Here is a 20,170-nt window from a genome sequence, read left to right on the forward strand (position 1 = left end):
GTGTCCTTGCTCCAACACTCTAGAACACTCTAGAATGTGGTGGTTGTAATCAGCTGCAGATACATAAGAAGCTGCACTCTTCAAGCTCCAGCTCACGCTCCTGAAGTTGATGTTGTGGACTGATCGCGATGTTGTGGACTGATAGCCACCCTGAAGTGTGATGTGCTGGTCAGGTTCATAATGTCTGTGCACGTCAAGGAGATTCATTAGCAGGATATGAGTCATTGTATGGAACAGTGGTGGCCAAAGTGTGAAAGATCTTGTCCAGAGGCAAAGGGTTTTAAGCTTTATGGGACATTTGTAGGATACTAAAGCATTTGATAGGATATCTATTGATTTGAATTGATTTGAGTGCCTGTTTAAATGGAAAAAAGTCCTTATCATGATCAATGTATTTTCAAATATTTCTAAATATTCATAGGAAGCCACAGTCTACCGACAGAGCACCAGAACAGTCCATAAATTTCTGTCTTCAGCCCACAATGCTCCACCTCCCAGTAGCAATTTTACACCAATCAAATATCAGCTGGTTGAAAAGTTAATAGCAGCACAGTGGCACAGTGTGTGCGTGTGTGTGTGTGTGTGTGTGTGTGTGTGTGTGTGTGAGTGTGTGTGTGTGTTGTGCACATTGCAATAGTTCAGTGTGTTAAATAATGTTTCTCCTTCTCGTTTCCCCTACAAATAAAGCCACTGTACATACCACTATATTTCTTTTATATTTTCAACTCGCACATCCAACAAATATAGCCACTAAAACAGAATGAAAAAGTTAGAAAGAGTAAAAAAAGTCATGATTAAGAGAACATATAATCACAGACAGTAACAAGGTCTTCACATCCAGTGATCTTGTTTGATCTAGTTTGGTAAACACAGCACGACCCCTGCTCTGTGGTAAACACCTCATGACCTCTGCTCTATGTCCATGTTAGGACAATGACTGGCTGATGACTAAGATCTATTGCTTTTGTTGACATGGCCTAAAAGACATGAAACCTGCAGTAAAAGCAGCGTGTCAGTGCAGGAACATGGACATGCACAACACTCTCCTTTGGTTCTGCTTCATTCTTTATGCAGGTGAGCTGCTTCATTAGCATAATTAAATTAGCATAATATATTTAAATGAGCAATAGAACTGCACAACATAAGGACCGGAGAACAATAATGAGATGATCTAACAGTGACTGTTTTGATAAACAGGTGTTTTTGGAAGACAGGCAGAGAGCACAGGTAAAGTACTTCTGACAATAACAACAACTTGTTAATGTCAATTGTCAATGATAACAAGAACTCTAGCAGTAATAAAAATAAACAATGCTAACCTTTTGTATATTACAATAAATAAATAAAACATAACTTACCATGTTATTGATGCTTTATACATAAGATATTTACCAAATATTTTCTCCCAGGCAAATAAACTGTCCATCTAATTTAATAAGCATTGCTTTAAATATTGATTTTGATATGGTGTTGGAAGCTAGCATGCTTTAGGGTACAGGGTTAGTCACCGAGTTAGTTTACATTGTCTTCCCTGCATAGTCAACAGAATTTACAGGATTTGATAAAAGGGCAAATTGACACAGGGCGCGGCTCCTCTCCTGAGGAGGCAGTGTACTCTGACATGGTGGAGCCATGCTAAGGTGCTTGAGTATGTCTGAGTATTTCAGTTTGATTTGCTCAAAGAAGCTCAAATTTGAAAGACATTGAATATTTTCGCATCTTGTTGTTTAGTACTTAAAACTAAATATGACAATGATTGACTACTTTTTGAGTCAATATGACACTGGCCTCCCATGTCTTTCCTGTAAATGTTCTTTCAAAAAAAGAAAGGAACAGCTACATTTCTACTTGAAGAGAATCCATAAAATGGGTTTCAGTAAATGTATTTGTGACGGGCAGGGTGAGCAACTAAAAAGGAAGCGATCACGCCAAGTCTCAGGGAAAGAGGATGGTTTAATAGAAAGTGTGCAAATCAAAAACCCGTGACATTGTTCCAGATGAAGGAAATAATAACCAGCAGTCAATTGGTACAAAGACAAGACATATATAGACGAACAAACGACCCTCAGGTGAGACGGATCACGGGTCCCGCCCACCTGAAGGACGAACATCACGTGACCAAAACAGGACATCTGCCGCTATAAATGGGGACGGCCGGCAGGGGGGCCCCCCACAACGTGACAGTATTATTTTAGGAAACACACATAACTTTCAGCTACAAGTAACATAGCAATAAAATTCTATATTGGTTTGTTCATAATCAAAAATAATATTTTTGGTTTATCTGAGCTACCAAGCTGCTTATTAATCCCATAGGCAGTAGATATGTATGTTGACAGAATATGGAACTCAGATTATCTGCTGAAATGGATGCCATCTCATGAAATAATTTCTTGCACATCTGTAGAGGAATGCATACACTGCAGTGGGGAGAACTACAGGGGCAAGATCTCTACCACCGAGGGTGGACACGCCTGCCAGCGATGGGACTCACAGAAACCCCATAACCATGGATACATTCCCTCCATGTAGGTGCTCAAAGCTTTGTACTATTCCCTGTGTATCATCTCATGTGTCCACTTTACTAAATACTAACACAAACACTTTACAACAAATACTTTCAAGTTTGTGCTCACGCTGCATAAATGTGTATACACGTTTGCATGTCTGTATCTGTGAGCAGGATTCCTGATAAGTACCTGGAGGAGAACTACTGCAGGAACCCTGATGGAGAATCGAGACCTTGGTGTTTCACCACCAGTCCATCCAAACGCTGGGACTTCTGCTCCATCCCTCGCTGCAGTGAGCTCTATTCTTCTCCTACTCACTCATCACAGTGTGTGAGTGTACAGGGCTGCAAAGACATAAAAACATAAATGGGTTGTTGAGGACTTGTAAATAATTGACCAGGTTTCACTGGAAACTGTTTTGATATAAGGTAAGCTGCACAATCTTTAAATCTGTAAGGGTTCACTCGTCCTCACGGTAGTTCTGAAGTCAGCACAGAGGCTGTGTGTGTCAGCTTTATATTCAGCAGAACACAAACACTCAGCATGATTTGGATACTGTAAATGTGCCTATTGTGTATTTTGTTTTGTAGCATCTGTGCCACCAAGCATTGTGCCAGAGCTGACCTGTGCTACAGGAGAGGGTAGTTCCTACAGAGGAACTGTTGCTGTGACAGAGTCTGGGAAAACCTGCCAGACCTGGGCATCTCAATACCCTCATGAGCATTCTAGAACACCAGAGAAGTTCCCATGCAGGTGAGCAATGATGCAGGATATGCAGCATAAGATGAAGAAATATGCAGTGAGGTCTTTGCTTTTATTTTTTTACATATTGTAGTTTTGTGCATCCATCCATCCATCCATTATCTACCGCTTATCCGGAGCCGGGTCGCGGAGGTAGCAGTCTGAGCAGGGAAACCCAAACCTTCCTCTCCCCAGACACCTCAGCCAGCTCCTCGGTTGGAACACCGAGACGTTCCCAGGCCAGTCGAGAGACATAGTCTCGCCAACGTGTCCTGGGTCTTCCTCGGGGCCTCCTCCCCGGGGGACATGCCTGGAACACCTCCCTAGGAAGGCGCCCAGGGGGCATCCGAAACAGGTGCCCAAGCCACCTCAACTGACTCCTCTCGATGTGGAGGAGCAGCGGTTCTACTCCGAGCTCCTCCCGAGTGACCGCGCTTCTCACCCTATCTCTAAGGGTGCGCCAGCCACTCTGCGGAGGAAACTCTTTTCGGCCGCTTGTATCCGCGTTCTCGTTCTTTCGGTCATTACCCAAAGCTCATGACCATAGGTGAGAGTAGGAACGTAAATCGACCAGTAAATCGAGAGCTTCGCCTTTTGGCTCAGCTCCTTCTTCACCACAACGGACCGGTACAGCGACCGCATTACTGCGGAAGCAAGTAATCCGTCTGTCGATCCAGTAATCCAATCCGTCTGTCGATCTCACGCTCCATTCTTCCCTCACTCGTGAACAAGATCCCGAGATACTTAAACTCCTCCACTTGAGGCAGGACTTCTCCACCCACCTGAAGGGAACAAGCTACCCTTTTCCGGTCGAGAACCATGGCCACGGACTTAGAGGTGCTGATTCTCATCCCAGCTGCTTCACACTCGGCTGCAAACCGCCCCAATGCATGCTGAAGGTCCTGGCCCGAAGCTGCCAACAGAACAACATCATCTGCAAATAGCAGAGATGAGATCCTGTGGCCTCCAAACAGGACTCCCTCCGGCCCTTGGCTGCGCCTTGAGATCCTGTCCATAAAAATTATGAACAGGACCGGTGACAAGGGGCAGCCCTGACGGAGTCCAACATGCACCGGAAACAGGTCTGACTTACTGCCAGCCATGCGAACCAAACTCCTGCTCCGATCATACAGAGACCGGACAGCCCTTAGTAGAGGACCCCCGATTCCATACTCCTGGAGCACTCCCCACAGAATACCATGAGGAACACGATCGAATGCCTTCTCCAGATCCACAAAACACATGTGGACTGGTTGGGCATACTCCCATGAACCCTCGAGCACCCTATGAAGGGTATAAAGCTGGTCCAGTGTTCCACGGCCAGGACAAAAACCGCATTGTTCCTCTTGGATCCGAGGTTCGACTATCAGCCGAACTCTCCTTTCCAGTACCCTAGAGTAGACCTTACCAGGAAGGCTAAGAAGTGTGATACCCCGATAATTGGGGCACACTCTCCGGTCCCCTTTTTAAAAAAGCGGAACCACCACCCCAGTCTGCCACTCCAGGGGAACTGTCCCAGATTGCCATGCGATGTTGCAGAGGCGTGTCAGCCAAGACAACCCCACCACATCCAGAGACTTAAGATACTCAGGACGAATCTCATCCACTCCCGCTGCCTTGCCACTGGGGAGTTTGCGAACCACCTCAGTGACTTCGGCTTGGGTAATGGACGGGTCCACCACTGAGTCGTCAGTCTCCGCTTCCTCCATGGAAGACATGACAGAGGGATTTAGGAGATCCTCAAAGTATTCCTTCCACCGTGCGACAATATCCTCAGTCGAGGTCAACAGCTCCCCACCCGCACTGTAAACAGTGTTGACAGAGTACTGGTTATCCCTTCTGAGGTGCCGGACGGTTTGCCAGAATTTCTTTGAGGCCGACCGATAGTCCTCCTCCATGGCCTCACCAAACTCTTCCCAGCTCCGAGTTTTTGCTTCTACCACTGCCTGAGCCGCCGCATGCCTGGCCTGCCGATACCTATCAGCTGCCTCGGGAGTCCCAGTGGCCAACATGGCCCGATAGGACTCCTTCTTCAGCTTGACGGCATCCCGTACTTCCGGTGTCCACCATCTGGTACGAGGATTGCCGCTGCGACAGGCACCAGTGATCTTTCGGCCACAACTCAGTACAGCAGCTTCAACAATAGAGTCGGAGAACATGGTCTACTCAGACTCCATGTCCCCCGACTCCCTCGAAAGCTGGGAAAAGCTTTCCCGGAGGTGGCAGTTGTAGACCTCCCTGACAGAGTGCTCAGCCAGACGTTCCCAGCAGACCCTCACCATGCGTTTGGGTCTTCCAGGTCTGTCCAGCCTCCTCCTCCGCCAGCAGATCCAACTTACCACCAGGTAGTGATCAGTTGACAGCTCAGCCCCTCTCTTTACCCGAGTGTCCAAAACATAGGGCCGGAGATCAGATGAAGTTGATCATCGACCTCCGACCTAAGGTGTCCTGGTGCCAGGTGCACTTGTGGACATCCCTATGTTCGAACATGGTGTTCGTTATGGACAAACCATGACTAGCACAGAAGTCCAATAACAAAACACCACTCTGGTTCAGATCGGGGAGGCCGTTCCTCCCAATCACGCCCCTCCAGGTGTCACTGTCATTGCCCACGTGGGCGTTGAAGTCCCCCAGTAGAACAATGGAGTCCCCCATTGGAGCACTTTTCAGTACCCCTCCCAGGGACTCCAAGAAGGCTGAATACTCTGTGCTGCTATTTGGTCCATAGGCACAAACAACAGCCAGAGCCCTGCTCCCAACCCGAAGGCGAAGACAGGCAACCCTCCCGTTCACCGGGGTGAACTCCAACACATAACGACTAAGCTGGGGAGCTATGAGAACGCCCACCCCAGCCCGCCGCCGTTCACCATGAGCAACTTCAGAGAAATGAAGAGTCCAGCCCCTCTCAAGGAGCTGGGTTTCAGAGCCCATGCTGTGCGTAGCGGTGAGCCCAACTATCTCTAGCTGGTATCGCTCAGCCACCCGCACAAGCTCGGGCTCTTTTCCCCCTAGTGTGGTGACATTCCATGTCCCAACAGCTAGCTGCCCTGTCCAAGGATCAGGCCGCCGATGTCCCCGCCTTCGGCTGCCACCTAATCCACACTGCACCGGCCCCCTACGATAGCCTCTGTGGGTGGTGAACCCACAGGAGGTTGAGCCCACGTCACCAGTTCGGGCTGAGCCCGGCCGGACCTCGTGGGCAAAGGCCCGGCCACCAGGCGCTCGCTTACGAGCCCCAACCCTGGGCCTGGCTCCAGGGTGGGGCCCCGGCTGCGCCATACCGGGCGACGTCACTGGTCTTTTATTGATGTCGTTCATAGTGGGTCTTTGTGAACTGCTCTTAGTCTGGCTTGTCACCTAGGACCTGTTTGCCATGGGAGACCCTACCAGGGGACGCAATGCCCCAGGCAACATAGCCCCCAGGATCATTCAAGCACGCAAACCCCTCCACCACTGTAAGGTGGCAGTTCAAGGAGGGGTAGTTTTGTGCACGTAAGCTAAATTTGTGTCTATTTCAGAGGCCTTGAGAAAAATTACTGCCGAAACCCTGACAATGAGAGGAGACTATGGTGTTACACGACTGACCCAGAGACCCGCTGGGAGTACTGTGCCATACCCAGCTGTGACACTGCCCCACACACTGGTCAGCTTCTCCTTAAATCAGACTAAACTGTCTTGGCCAATCCTTTCTCTTCATGTATATACTTGTCTCTTCACTTTCAGATTTGTCATGTATGTCACAGGAGTGCTATAGAGCTGATATAATATAACCACTGTGATTTTAGAAGAGCAAGTGATGGCTCCAACTGAGGACTGCTATGAAGGAGATGGGAGCTCGTATCGTGGAGGCATGTCAGAGACCATCAGTGGGAAGAAATGTCAAAATTGGGCCTCCATGGAACCTCATTCACATTACAACACACCTCAGAATGTTCCCAAGGCGTAAGCACATGGCAAATCTTCACAGACATTATGGCTAGAATAGAAAGACTGTTGTTCATTACAGTTAGAAATAAGTTCCATTAATTAATCTTGGGGGAAATTACTGCATTAAGGAGATCTGAAGTGAAAAGGCTTAACATTCTGGTGATTCCTGATTTAAATCCACATGTGTGTATATATACATATTCTTTCAGAGATTTACAAGAAAACCTATGCAGGAACCCTGATGGAGATCGTGCTCCCTGGTGCTATACCACAGATCCCTCCGTGCGCTGGGAGTACTGTAAGATCGAGCGCTGCAGCGGCCAGGTCTCCCCAGTTGCCCCAATGCCCACCCAGTCTGGGCATAAACCCCTGGCCCCCTTGCCAACTCCCTCTCGCTCCATCACCACTCCCTCTCCAGTCAAAGGTTTGCCATCATCACATGCTGCTCACTACGATATTGACCAGGAGACGTTTTGCTGCCAGCTGTCGTCTCTACGGGGCCTTGATTTATCATTCTGCTCATGTTCTGATTTGAAGATTGTAAAGTGGGAAATGGAGCCGACTACAGAGGTCGGACGTCAATGACTGTAACGGGCATAACGTGTCAAGCCTGGAGTTCCATGATCCCTCACCAGCATTCTAGTTTCACTCCTGACACACATCCAGACAAGGGTCTGGAGTCCAATGTAGGTCAACTCATACAAATATTGTATATCAGACTAGGGTAGTTATCAGACTCTAAAGCATTTCTTTTTTGTAATGGCTAGAACTGCAGAAATCCTGACAGTGATGAAAATGGACCTTGGTGTTTCACTACAGATCCTAACAAGAAGTGGGATTACTGTCAGATTCCAGACTGTGGTATAAATGTCTGCTCATCTAAATACTTTACTAAAATGAATTTGGCTTGTTGTAAATATTGTGCTTACACATTTCTTTGTGAACAGATGCCCCAAAGTGTGGACAACCAGTGACAAAACCAAAACAGTGCCTTGCCCGTATTGTTGGAGGATGTGTTTCTAAACATCATTCCTGGCCGTGGCAAGTCAGTTTAAGAACCAGGTACTGCAACCCTCCTTATCAGGGCTCTCAAGTTTTGGATTCATGTCAGAGTGTGAGAGTTGTTGAGAGTTGTTGACGGGGGGGGTGGCGAACGTTAATTGTTGAGCGGGGGGGGGGAGGGGGTGGTGGCGAACGTAAGTTGTTGAGCGGGGGGGGGGGGCGAACGTAAGTTGTTGAGCGGGGTGGGGTTGTTTGTATTTCGCGATCGATCGCCAGTGGAGGGCGACATAGATATGGATCGGAGGTAAATAAACTAGATTTTTTTTTCTCGCCGTGTGAAATCGGAAGTGTGGCGTGTGAGCGTGTGAAGACGGTCAAATGCGTGTGTCACACGCTCAATGCGTGAGACTTGAGAGCCCTGCTCCTTATGTCTCGGTATTGTTATATGTAAGATTACAAATTAACTACATTCCTGTCTGCACAATATTTCAGTGCCTTGCTGTGTTTCATATAGTTCTGATATTCATTTCTGTGGAGGAACGTTAATCGATGCACAGTGGGTCCTGACAGCAGCACACTGCCTTGAGAGGTGCGTGACAGATTCTTAATAAACGTCTATAAACGTTAAACGTACTATAAACTTAACCTCATCTTCAAAGTGACATCCATAGAAAACTTTCTACAGATCTAAGAGTCCGTCCGCCTACAAAGTGTACCTAGGAGTTCACTCGGAGGGTGCAGATGAGGTGTCCAAGCAGGTCCGTGACCTGGAGAAAATTATCATGGGCCCAACACATATTGCACTTCTCAAGCTCGACAGGTGAGGAAGCGTTGGTCCATAGATTTTTGTTTCAACACCGTGTTAAACAGCAGATATCACCTCTTTTTGCATAAATTGTTTACAAGGCTGAGTTGCACTGGATTATTCACTGGATTTTTTTTAACAAAACTTTGGTGACTGCAACTTTACAGTTATGTTCTGGCTCTCTTAGCCTCACTTCTTACAGGTAGGTTAGCTGCAGCCTTGCTCAGGGTATATATATATATATATAATAATATATATATATTTATATATAATATATATATAAAACTTAAGTAACCTATTATTGTAATTTTAGTCAACCACATCTGTCTAGACTTCAGAATAATGCATTGTATCTTCATGAAAAATTAGAAAACATAGTTTAATACACCTCAAAATAAGACTTCTCCCCTTTCAGGCCAGTTGTTATAAATGATAAGGTGTTGCCTGCATGCTTACCGGAGAAAAACTACATTGTTCCAGGTGGCACAGAATGCTACGTTACAGGATGGGGCAATACAGACGGTATGGAACTAGCATGACAAATAATGTTATTGGAACTTATTATTTGCTGTGAGCTGTTTTTTTGACACCTCTCCCATTGAATCTGGTTTCATGTATAAAAGCAAAACTAACTCTCTCCATGCTGACCTGTTTTCTATGAACTGGTGAAAAAGGTATTTTGAAGGAGACTGGCTTTCCTGTCATTGAGAACAAAATATGCAACAGCAGAACATACTTGAACAACCAGGTGAAAGAAAATGAGATGTGTGCAGGTGACACCGATGGGGGAACTTATAGTTGTCAGGTACCAACAATCACACAACACCTCTAACATCTGTTATCATAACATGCTTTCTAATTGATATCAAGATCAATTACATGATCAATTAAAGAATGCATCAGCTTATAAAGACTTAATGAGATTAACTGAAAAAATATTTTCTCAATTACATATGGTGATTGTGTTATGTGATATTTTTAATTACATGCCCCTGTATTCGTTATTACGTTATTACGAGATCTTACATGCCCCATTCTTTCTCATTCTCAGATTGAGAGCGGTGGTCCCTTAGTGTGTGCCTCAGACAATAAGTTCATCCTTCAGGGAATAACCTCACTGAAGCTTGATTGTACCAACGCCAGGAAGCCCGGCATATATACCCGTGTGTCCAAGTTTGTGGACTGGATTGACAGAGAGATGAAAGCAAATGCTTGAACACAATTGCGTCACAGACATGATAATGAATTTGGTGTGTATGGTAATGGTAAACGATAGCTCTTGTCATTAAACATTGTTATTAAACATTTTTGTCTCTGTTTGTTTCATAACCCAAGTAGAATTCATTTTACCTATATATTGTATAACAATACAATAGCAATGTTAGAATTTTAGGGGAATTTTACCACCACAGACATGGGTTCAACTCCCAAGTAGCACATATACTGTCATACTGGTAAATTTGTAAGTCTTTCTGGATTTGAGCGTATGTAAAATGCTGAACATGTAAATGCTCAATGTGGCTTTGGGTTTCTCATTAGGGCTCTATTTTGTCATTAGGCCTAGTTCCTGTAAAGCTGCATTGAGACTGTTTCTGTTAGCATAAGTTCTACATGAATAAAATTGAACTGAACTAGAACATTAGTACTCTAATACCTGTTGTATAAAACCTGAGCCTTCTCATGTAGTATATTGTATTTAAAAATCATTTGTATAGCTTCATCAAAGTGTATAAATATAATGCTTCTAGAGCTACAAAGTTTTAATTGAAGGACTTTTATATGAATTATAGTTTATATTGCAATACTATTTTAAAACTATATCTAAGTCTGTTCCAAATTGAGGCAACACTTCAGGTTGACATTTTTTAATTTTTATCTATGCTTTGTTAATGATAATGTAATGTTGTTAAGGTGTAGCACTTGATACCTACAGAGAGCCACGGTCACACTCAGTGGCTCTACTTTCTAAATCCATAGTGAAACAGGTTTAATAGTTGCTAAGGCTAATAATGGCCTTCTAGGTCAAGTGTCTCCAAGTGTCTCCAGACTGCTGAGATACACAGAATTTTACACTAAAGTGTAATTACATTGTAATAGCAATGTAACAACAAATTTACTTACATAGCAATCACATAATACACCGTAGTCACATAATTACATGGTAATCAAAAAATTACATAGTAATAAAAATTCAAATGCAGTCCCGCCCCCCGAGGATGTCGGCTTGGCGGTCCCGCCCCCCGAGGACGTCGGCTTGGCGGCTCCGCCCCCTGAGGACGTCAGTATGGCGGTCCCGCCCCCCGAGGACGTCGGCTTGGCGATTCTGCCCTTCGAGGACATTGGCCCTCCGAGGACGTTGGCTTGGCGGTCCCGCCCCCCGAGGATGTCGGCTTGGCGGTCCCGCCCCCCAAACGCATCTCCTCGCCTCAGCGGCCTGCTCCCGCAACCCGGAGGAGGTCATCCACGCCTCCTGTTCCCGTGACCCGGAAGGGGTCAACCACGCCTCCTGTTCCTGCAACCCTGAAGGGGTCAACCACGCCTCCTGTTCCCACGACCCGGAAAGGGTCAACCACGCCTCCTGTCCCCGCGACCCGGATGGGGTCGCCGCCTGTTCATGTCCCCGCTGCCCGTCTGCCAGCTGCGCCTGTTCCTGTCCCCTCTGCCCGTCTGCCAGCCGCACCTGTTCCTGTCCCCGCTGCCCATCTGCCGGCCGCACGTGTTCCTGTTCCTGCTGCCCGTCTGCCGGGCCCGCCTGCTCCCGCTGCCCGTCTGCCGGCCCCGCCTGTTTCCCCTGTGACTGTGCTGCCCACATGTGGGCATGGACTAAATGTACTGTCTGCTCCGCCCTGTGGTCCTGCCCCTGTGCCCATGTTCCCCTTGCTCCCCAGTCCTGTCCCTGGTTTTGTTTTGGTTCCGGCCCCCGTGATTGTGTCTGCCCTTGTCTGTTTACCTGTTCCTGTGTCAGTGTCTAGTGGTGTCGTCTCTGTCCCGGTCCCAATGTCGGTCCCCCAAGTTATCACCCACTTTGTGCCTGTGCCTGTCTCTGTTGTCCTTGGTGTCTTTGCCTCCGTGTTTGCCTCTGCCCTGTCCCCTGGCCCCACTCCCGTGTCTGTTCCCGGTCCTGTCCTGTCCAGCCCTGCTCCTGTGCCTCGCCCTAGTCCTCTCCGGTCTCCCCTTGTCCCTGGTCCTGTTTGTACTGCTATGCCCCAGCCCACTGCTTGGCCAGTCTCCCTGTCTCCGGTCCCTGCCATGCCCCAGGTCCTACGTCCTGTTTTGCCTGGTCCTGTCCCTCTGGTCTGTCCTGTGTCCGCTGTCCCTGTCCCTCGCCGTGTACCGTGGTTCCCTGTCTTGTCCTAGTCTGGTTCCCTGTCCTGTCTGCCCTTGTGTGCCCCGGAGTGGCACACTTTGAGGGGGGGGGGTTCTGTCACGTAGAGCTACGCCCCCTCTCCTAGCTGTCACTCCGGGTTCCCTCATGTCTGTGTTCCTTGCCCGTTGATCCTGCCCTGCTCGTCTGTCTCCATGGTTTTCCATTGTCTTCCACGCCCATGTCATCAATGTTGTCACCTGGTTTCATGTATATTAATGTATATTAATGTATATTATATATGTATATTATACTCCCATGTCTGTATCAGTCATTTTGTGCATTCACTCGTGCTTTCATGTTCATTGTATTCCTGCTTCAAGCCTCGTTGTTTTCCCCGTGACTACTGTGTGTTCCTGCCTTGTCCGTGAGTCCTCCTGGTTTTGTTTCGTCATGTCTGTTCGTATTTCATGTCTGGATTGCCTGCCCTTTACGACCCCTGCCTGCTATTACGACTCTGCCTTTGCAATTTCCTTGAATAAAACTCGCTCTCCTCAGCGTTTGTGTCCGCCTCCCTGTTCTGCCCCACGCAGAACGTTACATTATGCCTTCCAAAGTCATACTCTTTCCCACGCTGTTCCCATACTGAGGTCACCTGAAGAAGAGCTGCTCAATGTACAACATTTTTGGCATTTGTTTGTCCATTTACCGCATAAAAAAATACTGAAAGATCCTGTGGTAATTTATGACTTAATTTTTATTGAAACTAGGTTTACATGATGATAATATTGTCTTTTAATTCAATAAATTAGGTGTGTTGCCAACATTGTGCAACAATGGAACAATATAGTCAGTGGAGCTAGACAGACACATAGATAGATAAATGGTGCAGGACTAGACAGATATGTTTACAGATATGCTTATATGCTTACAGATATTTATGTTTTGAAAGCACATGTTTATTCTTTTGTGTAGAAAATGAACCCATCAATGTTCTATGGCAAGGCAAAGAATAGGACTGAGAATAGGGCAGAGGTGGCTATTCCTCCTGATGAAAGTGAGGATGAGTTATGGTTCAGTGATGCGGAGTATGAGGGAGGGTCAGATTTAACTGATACAGAGGAAGATGTGACAGGTATGTACCATTTCACTCACATTACATTCAGGTGTCTTTCTCGCATTTTTAAGTAAAAGGGGTGGTACAAAACGTTTGCAAAATTTTTATATTTAGATGAGGAGGAAGTAGAGAAAACTCCAATTGTAGAGAAGACAAAAAAGCTGAAATGGCAAAGGAGGAAAACAATCTTACCAGTTCCCAAATGGAAAGGCACCTTACCTAGTGCAACAGTGGTCCTTGAGCCAATCACATACTTCCAGGGTCTTCTTGGTAGATAAGTATTTAACAGTATCACAAAGCAGACCAACCTCTACTCAGTTCAACATGATCCCAGCAAGCCACTGAATGCTACACTTGAAGAAATCGAACAGTTCTTTGGCATAGCACTGTATATGTCTGTGTATGGCTTACCAAACACTCGCATGTATTGGGGCACCAACACCAGAATTGGCTGTGTGGCAAGTGTCATGTCCCTGGACCGTTGGGAGACAATCAAACGATTCTTCCACTTTGCTGATAATAATGACCAAGTTGCCATGGGCCAACTTGGATATGATAAACTCTTCAAGGTGAGGCCTCTGTTGTCCTGGCTCCTGAAGAGCATTAAAACTGTCCCCATTGATGAGATGCTCTGTGTGGATAAACAAATAATCCCTTTCAAGGGAAAAAGTGCACTGAAACATGTACAACCCCAAGAAGCCCAAGAAATGGGGTTACAAGCTAATTGTGCTGGCAGACCAACATGGATTTGTAATTTTGAGTTTTAAACAGGTTGTATTCCTGCAGAACATGGCGTTCTAGACAATGGTGCAAGTGGGAACACTGTGCTGAAGCTGACCTTTGTCATTCCTCCTCAGATGTCATACAAGCTTTTTTATGACAACTGGTTTTGTGGAATTGACCTCCAAGTGATTTTGGACAAATCTAAAATCCACAGTGTGGGAACTGTGCGGCAGAACCGACTTGCTGGATGTACTTTCATGGAAGACAAGGAAATGAGGGACAAAGGACGGGGTACATATGATAAGATGGAGGCCACAAACAAGGGTGTCATACTCAAAGCTGTGAAGTGGTACGATAATTGAGCAGGCACCCTACTCAGCACCTTTGCAGCAGTGAACCCCACTACCACAGTTGAGAGATGGAATAAGAAAAGTAAACAGGTCACATCTGTTGTGTGTCCCACCATTGTGGTGCTCTACAATAAGAGCATGGGTGGTGTGGACCTGTTAGACTCACTGATTGCTCTGTAACGTACCAAAATAAGATCCAAAAAATGGTACCACAGAATTGCTTTTCACATGTTTGACCTCACAGTTGTACAGGGATGGCTACATTACCAATGAAACACATTTACACCCACAGTAGTTATAGTGACATGTTGGTCTTATAATCCATGGAGACACAGGGGAACAGACAAACATATAGGGACAGACAGCCATGGGACCGCTCCTCCCGCTAGCAAGCTTGCAGCCAGCGGCTCAAATCCCCCTGGGGCAGCGGGATAGACCGGAGGCGTGATCCCTCCGGTCGGGACAGTTCCCCCAGCGCACGCAGCGCTGGGTGTTGCTCCGTGCGCACTTGCGCCCTCCTGCGGTGATCGCGACATTTCTGCCGCTCCTCCAGGCACCACCGGAGGAGCCCTCTTTTGCCGCACGCTGGCGGTCCTACGAGGCGGCAGTCTTGCAGCTTTTCTGGGCACCACCGGAGGTCTTCCCCGTCGCCCTGTGTTGGCTGCTGTACGAGGCGGCGTTTTAGCCGCTCCACTGGGCATCACTGGAGGTCGTGTCTTTTGCCGCGAACCGGTGGCGGTTCGAGGAGTCCCTGTCGGAGCCCTCGACCTCCACTCCTGGCCGCTGGCAAAGCCAGTCTCCCCTCGTACCTCTCGGGGTAGCGGCTTCTCGTCCCCTGCTGTCTCCATCTCCTCTTCTTCGGAGAGCTCCTGGTCCACAGCCATCGGCTCCTCGGAGTCAGGATAGCGCAACCAGCTCATCTCGCTCCCCTCCAAGGGAGCACAAGGGACCTTCTCTCTGTCTGGGCACCCCTTCTCCGACCTAACGGTCTCTTCGGAGCAGACAGAGAGGCTGTCTTCCTCCTCACCGTAGGGGGCGGTGGGCACCGACCACTCTGACGGCGTTGGGCTGACGCCTTCTTTCCCACCGTAGCAGACGGTGGGAATGGAGTACTCAGACGGCGGAGGGCTGATGTCATCCTCTCTCCCGTCGTAGCAGACGGTGGGAACGGAGTACTCAGACGGCGGAGGGCTGACGTCATCCTCTCTCCCGTCGTAGCAGACGGTGGGAGCAGAATACACAGACGATGGAGGGCTGACGTCTTCCTCTCTCCCGCCGTAGCAGACAGTAGGAGTGGAGTACATGGACGGCGTGTAGCAGGCTCTGTCGCCTGTCTCCTCTTCTCCCGACTCTTCACTCTCTGTGTCGAGCTCGGGAGGAGTCGCCGCTACCATACCCGCGTACACCACCAGAGGGCCCTCTTCGCCCTCATCACCGCTTGCCGGGGGTGAGGACTCCCTTCTCAATGCGCGGAGACCCTCGCGCCATGCAGCTTCAAAGAAGGGGTCCTCTCTCAAATCCTCCTCAGGGTACGCCTGGGGTGGAGAGCAGTGATTCCCCTCCCACACCCTCTGTGCGGCCAGCCGGAAAACTTCGGCCCCTTCCTCACTTTCGGCCGCCAGAGCCTGACGCAGCAGGTACGCACAAACAGGCTCCTGCTGCTTCACCCCTACTGGGATGGGGGTGTTGTGGTGGCGTGCAGGGGAAGAAGAGTGGTGGTGTTTCGCCTTCTTCTTCCCTTTCTTACGTGCAGATGTGTAACCCGGCATCCTTACGGCTCGTCTTTCTGTGACGCTGGCGTGCCGGAGGAAGGAGGAGACACGACAAGCGTCTTGGAGTGATACACAGAACATTTATTAACAAAAACACGCAAAGCCCAGCACAGATGGTGCAAGCACGCTGACGCGGATGCTTGCACGGGCATGAACTTTAGACAAAGACGAGCACAAGACACTGCGTATTAACGTATAAACATGTAACAGGCGCCAAGCTAAGCGCCAGGAGTAGGGCGATGAGAGGAGAGAGCACGGGAGCTGCAGGCGCTGCAGCGAACGGGACCCCTCCCACATTCGCCGTGAAGCCTCCGCCCGGTGCCGCGCGGCTGGCGGACGCGCCTGGTGCAGCACGGCTGGCGGACGTGCCTGGTGTAGCGTGGCTGGCGGACTTTCCCCCCAGCTGACCGTATGACCAGCCCACCTCGCCTCGCGACTGCCCTCTGGAGTCGACAGTGGGCACGTCCACCTCCATCTCGGTCGCCGCCTCGCTGCCCTGGCTCCAGCTCATGGGCCGCTCCGGGCTGCCACCCCGGGAGCAGTCCATCCGCTCTCCTCCGGAGCGATCGGAGGACGGGGTCCTTCTCCCTTTCTCCCTCCCAACCGACAGTTCCGAGGGGGTAGGGCTCTCCTCTTCTTCTCCGCTACAAGAGCCCTCGGACGAACGATAATCCCCGTTCACCCCCTCCTCCTCGCCGTTGTCAGCGAGGCCGGTGGAGTACTCCGACGAAGGGTAGTCCTCTCCACCGTAGTCCACGGTGGAGGCGTCATCCAGCGACGGAGGGTAGTCCCCTCCACCGTAGTCCACGGTGGAGGCGTCATCCAGCGACGGAGGGTAGTCCCCTCCACCGTAGTCCACGGTGGAGGCGTCATCCTGCTCCGTCTCCTCACCTTGGAGGCGTCATCCTGCTCCGTCTCCTCACTCTCCTCCAGCTCGCTCTCGGGGTCTCTCACCATCCCGCAGAGCTCGACGGTGCCTACCCGCAGGGGTGACAGGTCCCTGGAGGACGTGGGGTGATACACCCGCCACAACCGTACTGCTTCCCGGTGGAGCTCCTCTGCCGACTCGGGGTTAGGGTGCCCCCGATCTTGACGCAGCAGGGACGCACATACCGGGTCCTCCATGAGCTGCGCCTGTGTCGGCGGAGTTGTGCGGCGCGGGGGGGAGGACGATGCGCGGCGAAGCCGATTGCAGGGCTTCTTGCCCTTCCTCGGTTTGGGCCGGTAGCCTGGCATTGTGGCTCGTTGTCGGCTTGTCGTTCTGTAACGCTGGGCTCCGCACGAAGGACGAGACACGAATCCTTGGCTTTGAATACAACGTCACTGCTTTATTCATGTGTTGCGCAATGCAACGCAACACGGAAATACATCAACACTAACACACACACGTAACGTGCAGACTAAAGACAACGACAAGCACAAGACACTGCGCGAACGCACATTAAATAGACAGACCACATGAGCCCCGAGTGATTACGAGACGAGCCACAGGTGGGACGGATGAACACACACAAACAACCACACCCACGAGGATCCACCGACGCAGACAGCAAGACGCAGACGACGTAGACACACGCCCACAGGGAAGGGTCTGGAGCTGTACCGTAACAACAACGAAACACTTTTAGGCTAGGCCTCAGTGCAATTACATACTATAAAATATCACAGCAGCAATTACATACAACATAGTGCAGGAAAACATAGTGCAAGACGGTCATGGTGCAAGCCAAGCAATAGACATTATATAAGCAAGGTAAAAAAATGTAAAATAGATAACAGTATAAGGTATGAAATATAAAAATATAAGTACAGTATGTACAGTGTGTGTGAGTGGGTGTGAGGTAGGTAAATGGGACAGGGATAAAGTGCATGGTACATGGTGCCAAAGGGCTGGTGGACTGGTCTCTGGACTGGTGGCAAATCTGAGATATAGTCAGGGGGAAGTAAGTCTATATATGTCCAGTTTGAGGGAAAGTGGCTGGTGACAATAGCTACGTTATTTTTGTTACCATTAAAGATAAGTACATTATTCATTAAGTATTATAAAGGTTAGTACCTGTACATTAATGCTATGGATGGATTTTCTGTTTATGTAATCGCCTTCATGTTCTAATGGTGCTGGAATAGGTAGCATATGTAGGTTCCATCAATGCAGCCAACCACTCTAGGAAATCCTTAAAATGTAAATGGAATGAAGTTCGTTATATATTGCCTCTCCTTTGCTTAATTTCTTTATTGTCCGTGTGAATTAAAGACAAACCAAAGATGCTGTGGAATTCCTCTTTGATGTCCATAACTGGCTTATGCCCAGGAAAACCACAAAACTGGGCCCTAGTCAATTTAATGCCAGACATAGTTTTCGGACAGACCGACATACAGTAGCTTTGCTGACAGATCCTGCATCTCCTGCACTATAAAAAAAAACTTCCAATAGCAAAAAACGAAGAGCGATGTATAACAATCTGGAGAGAATTTAGGGCTGATCCGCGATGTGTAATATTTTAAATGTGACGCTTAATACTTTTATTGATGTAAGTAATGGATTGTGCTGAAAAACGATAACGTTCATTAAAAAATAATCCTATGTCTATTCCGGGTTTTATAAGGCGTTCCCGACGAAGAGCTCGGCGAATAAACTGAGCTTCAATATCCACATGATCCTCGAGGAAAGGACACGTCATGGTGACGTGTTTGTAACTCTGGTTCAGGTCCAAGTTAACCTGCCAGCGAGCAGGTTAGCTTCAGAGCACAAGTTGCTATAGTAACTGACTCAGGTTCTCTTTAAGCTTGGTTTCTGGAACGGAAAACCTCGAGTTTCCGTGAGTTCTGAGTTAACTTGCCCGGTTTTCTCGCTTAACCCGCTTCTTGGAATACCCCCCTGCTCTGTGGTAAACACCTCATGACCTCTGCTCTATGTCCATGTTAGGACAATGACTGGCTGATGACTAAGATCTATTGCTTTTGTTGACATGGCCTAAAAGACATGAAACCTGCAGTAAAAGCAGCGTGTCAGTGCAGGAACATGGACATGCACAACACTCTCCTTTGGTTCTGCTTCATTCTTTATGCAGGTGAGCTGCTTCATTAGCATAATTAAATTAGCATAATATATTTAAATGAGCAATAGAACTGCACAACATAAGGACCGGAGAACAATAATGAGATGATCTAACAGTGACTGTTTTGATAAACAGGTGTTTTTGGAAGGCAGGCAGAGAGCACAGGTAAAGTACTTCTGACAATAACAACAACTTGTTAATATCAATTGTCAATGATAATAACAAGAACTCTAGCAGTAATAAAAATAAACAATGCTAACCTTTTGTATATTACAATAAATAAATAAACATAACTTACCATGTTATTGATGCTTTATACATAAGATATTTACCAAATATTTTCTCCCAGGCAAATAAACTGTCCATCTAATTTAATAAGCTTTGCTTTAAATATTGATTTTGATATGGTGTTGGAAGCTAGCATGCTTTAGGGCACAGGGTTAGTCACCGAGTTAGTTTACATTGTCTTCCCTGCATAGTCAACAGAATTTACAGGATTTGATAAAAGGGCAAATTGACACAGGGCGCGGCTCCTCTCCTGAGGAGGCAGTGTACTCTGACATGGTGGAGCCATGCTAAGGTGCTTGAGTATGTCTGAGTATTTCAGTTTGATTTGCTCAAAGAAGCTCAAATTTGAAAGACATTGAATATTTTCGCATCTTGTTGTTTAGTACTTAAAACTAAATATGAAAATGATAGCCTACTTTTTGAGTCAATATGATGGGTTTCAGTAAATGTATTATTTTAGGAAACACACATAACTTTCAGCTACAAGTAACATAGCAATAAAATTCTATATTGGTTTGTTTATAATCAAAACAATATTTTTGGTTTATCTGAGCTACCAAGCTGCTTATTAA

At 47.8% G+C, this 20,170-nt stretch overlaps 1 protein-coding gene and 1 long non-coding RNA gene across 2 annotated transcripts; one reads left to right on the forward strand and one right to left on the reverse strand.

Moving 5' to 3' along the window:
* The first annotated feature begins 1,025 nt into the window (after nt 1–1,025).
* Nucleotides 1,026–10,251, forward strand: LOC143522374 (plasminogen-like). Its single transcript, XM_077016108.1, has 15 exons — nt 1,026–1,074; nt 2,408–2,528; nt 2,684–2,802; nt 3,101–3,263; nt 6,770–6,894; nt 7,037–7,193; nt 7,388–7,602; nt 7,716–7,864; nt 7,946–8,039; nt 8,126–8,240; nt 8,695–8,769; nt 8,866–9,000; nt 9,401–9,507; nt 9,660–9,790; nt 10,037–10,251. The coding sequence occupies exons 1-15, from the start codon at nt 1,026–1,028 to the stop codon at nt 10,199–10,201; spliced, it is 1,920 nt and encodes a 639-aa protein (XP_076872223.1). The 3' UTR covers nt 10,202–10,251.
* A 7,580-nt stretch (nt 10,252–17,831) lies between these two features.
* Nucleotides 17,832–18,635, reverse strand: LOC143523387 (uncharacterized). Its single transcript, XR_013133325.1, has 3 exons — nt 18,512–18,635; nt 18,308–18,425; nt 17,832–17,848 (listed from the first exon to the last, which is right to left on the reverse strand). It is a non-coding gene; the product is annotated as an uncharacterized LOC143523387 (long non-coding RNA).
* Between the last annotated feature and the right edge of the window lie 1,535 nt (nt 18,636–20,170).

Source organism: Brachyhypopomus gauderio, chromosome 9 (genome assembly GCF_052324685.1).
Source record: "Brachyhypopomus gauderio isolate BG-103 chromosome 9, BGAUD_0.2, whole genome shotgun sequence".
NCBI lineage: Eukaryota > Metazoa > Chordata > Actinopteri > Gymnotiformes > Hypopomidae > Brachyhypopomus > Brachyhypopomus gauderio.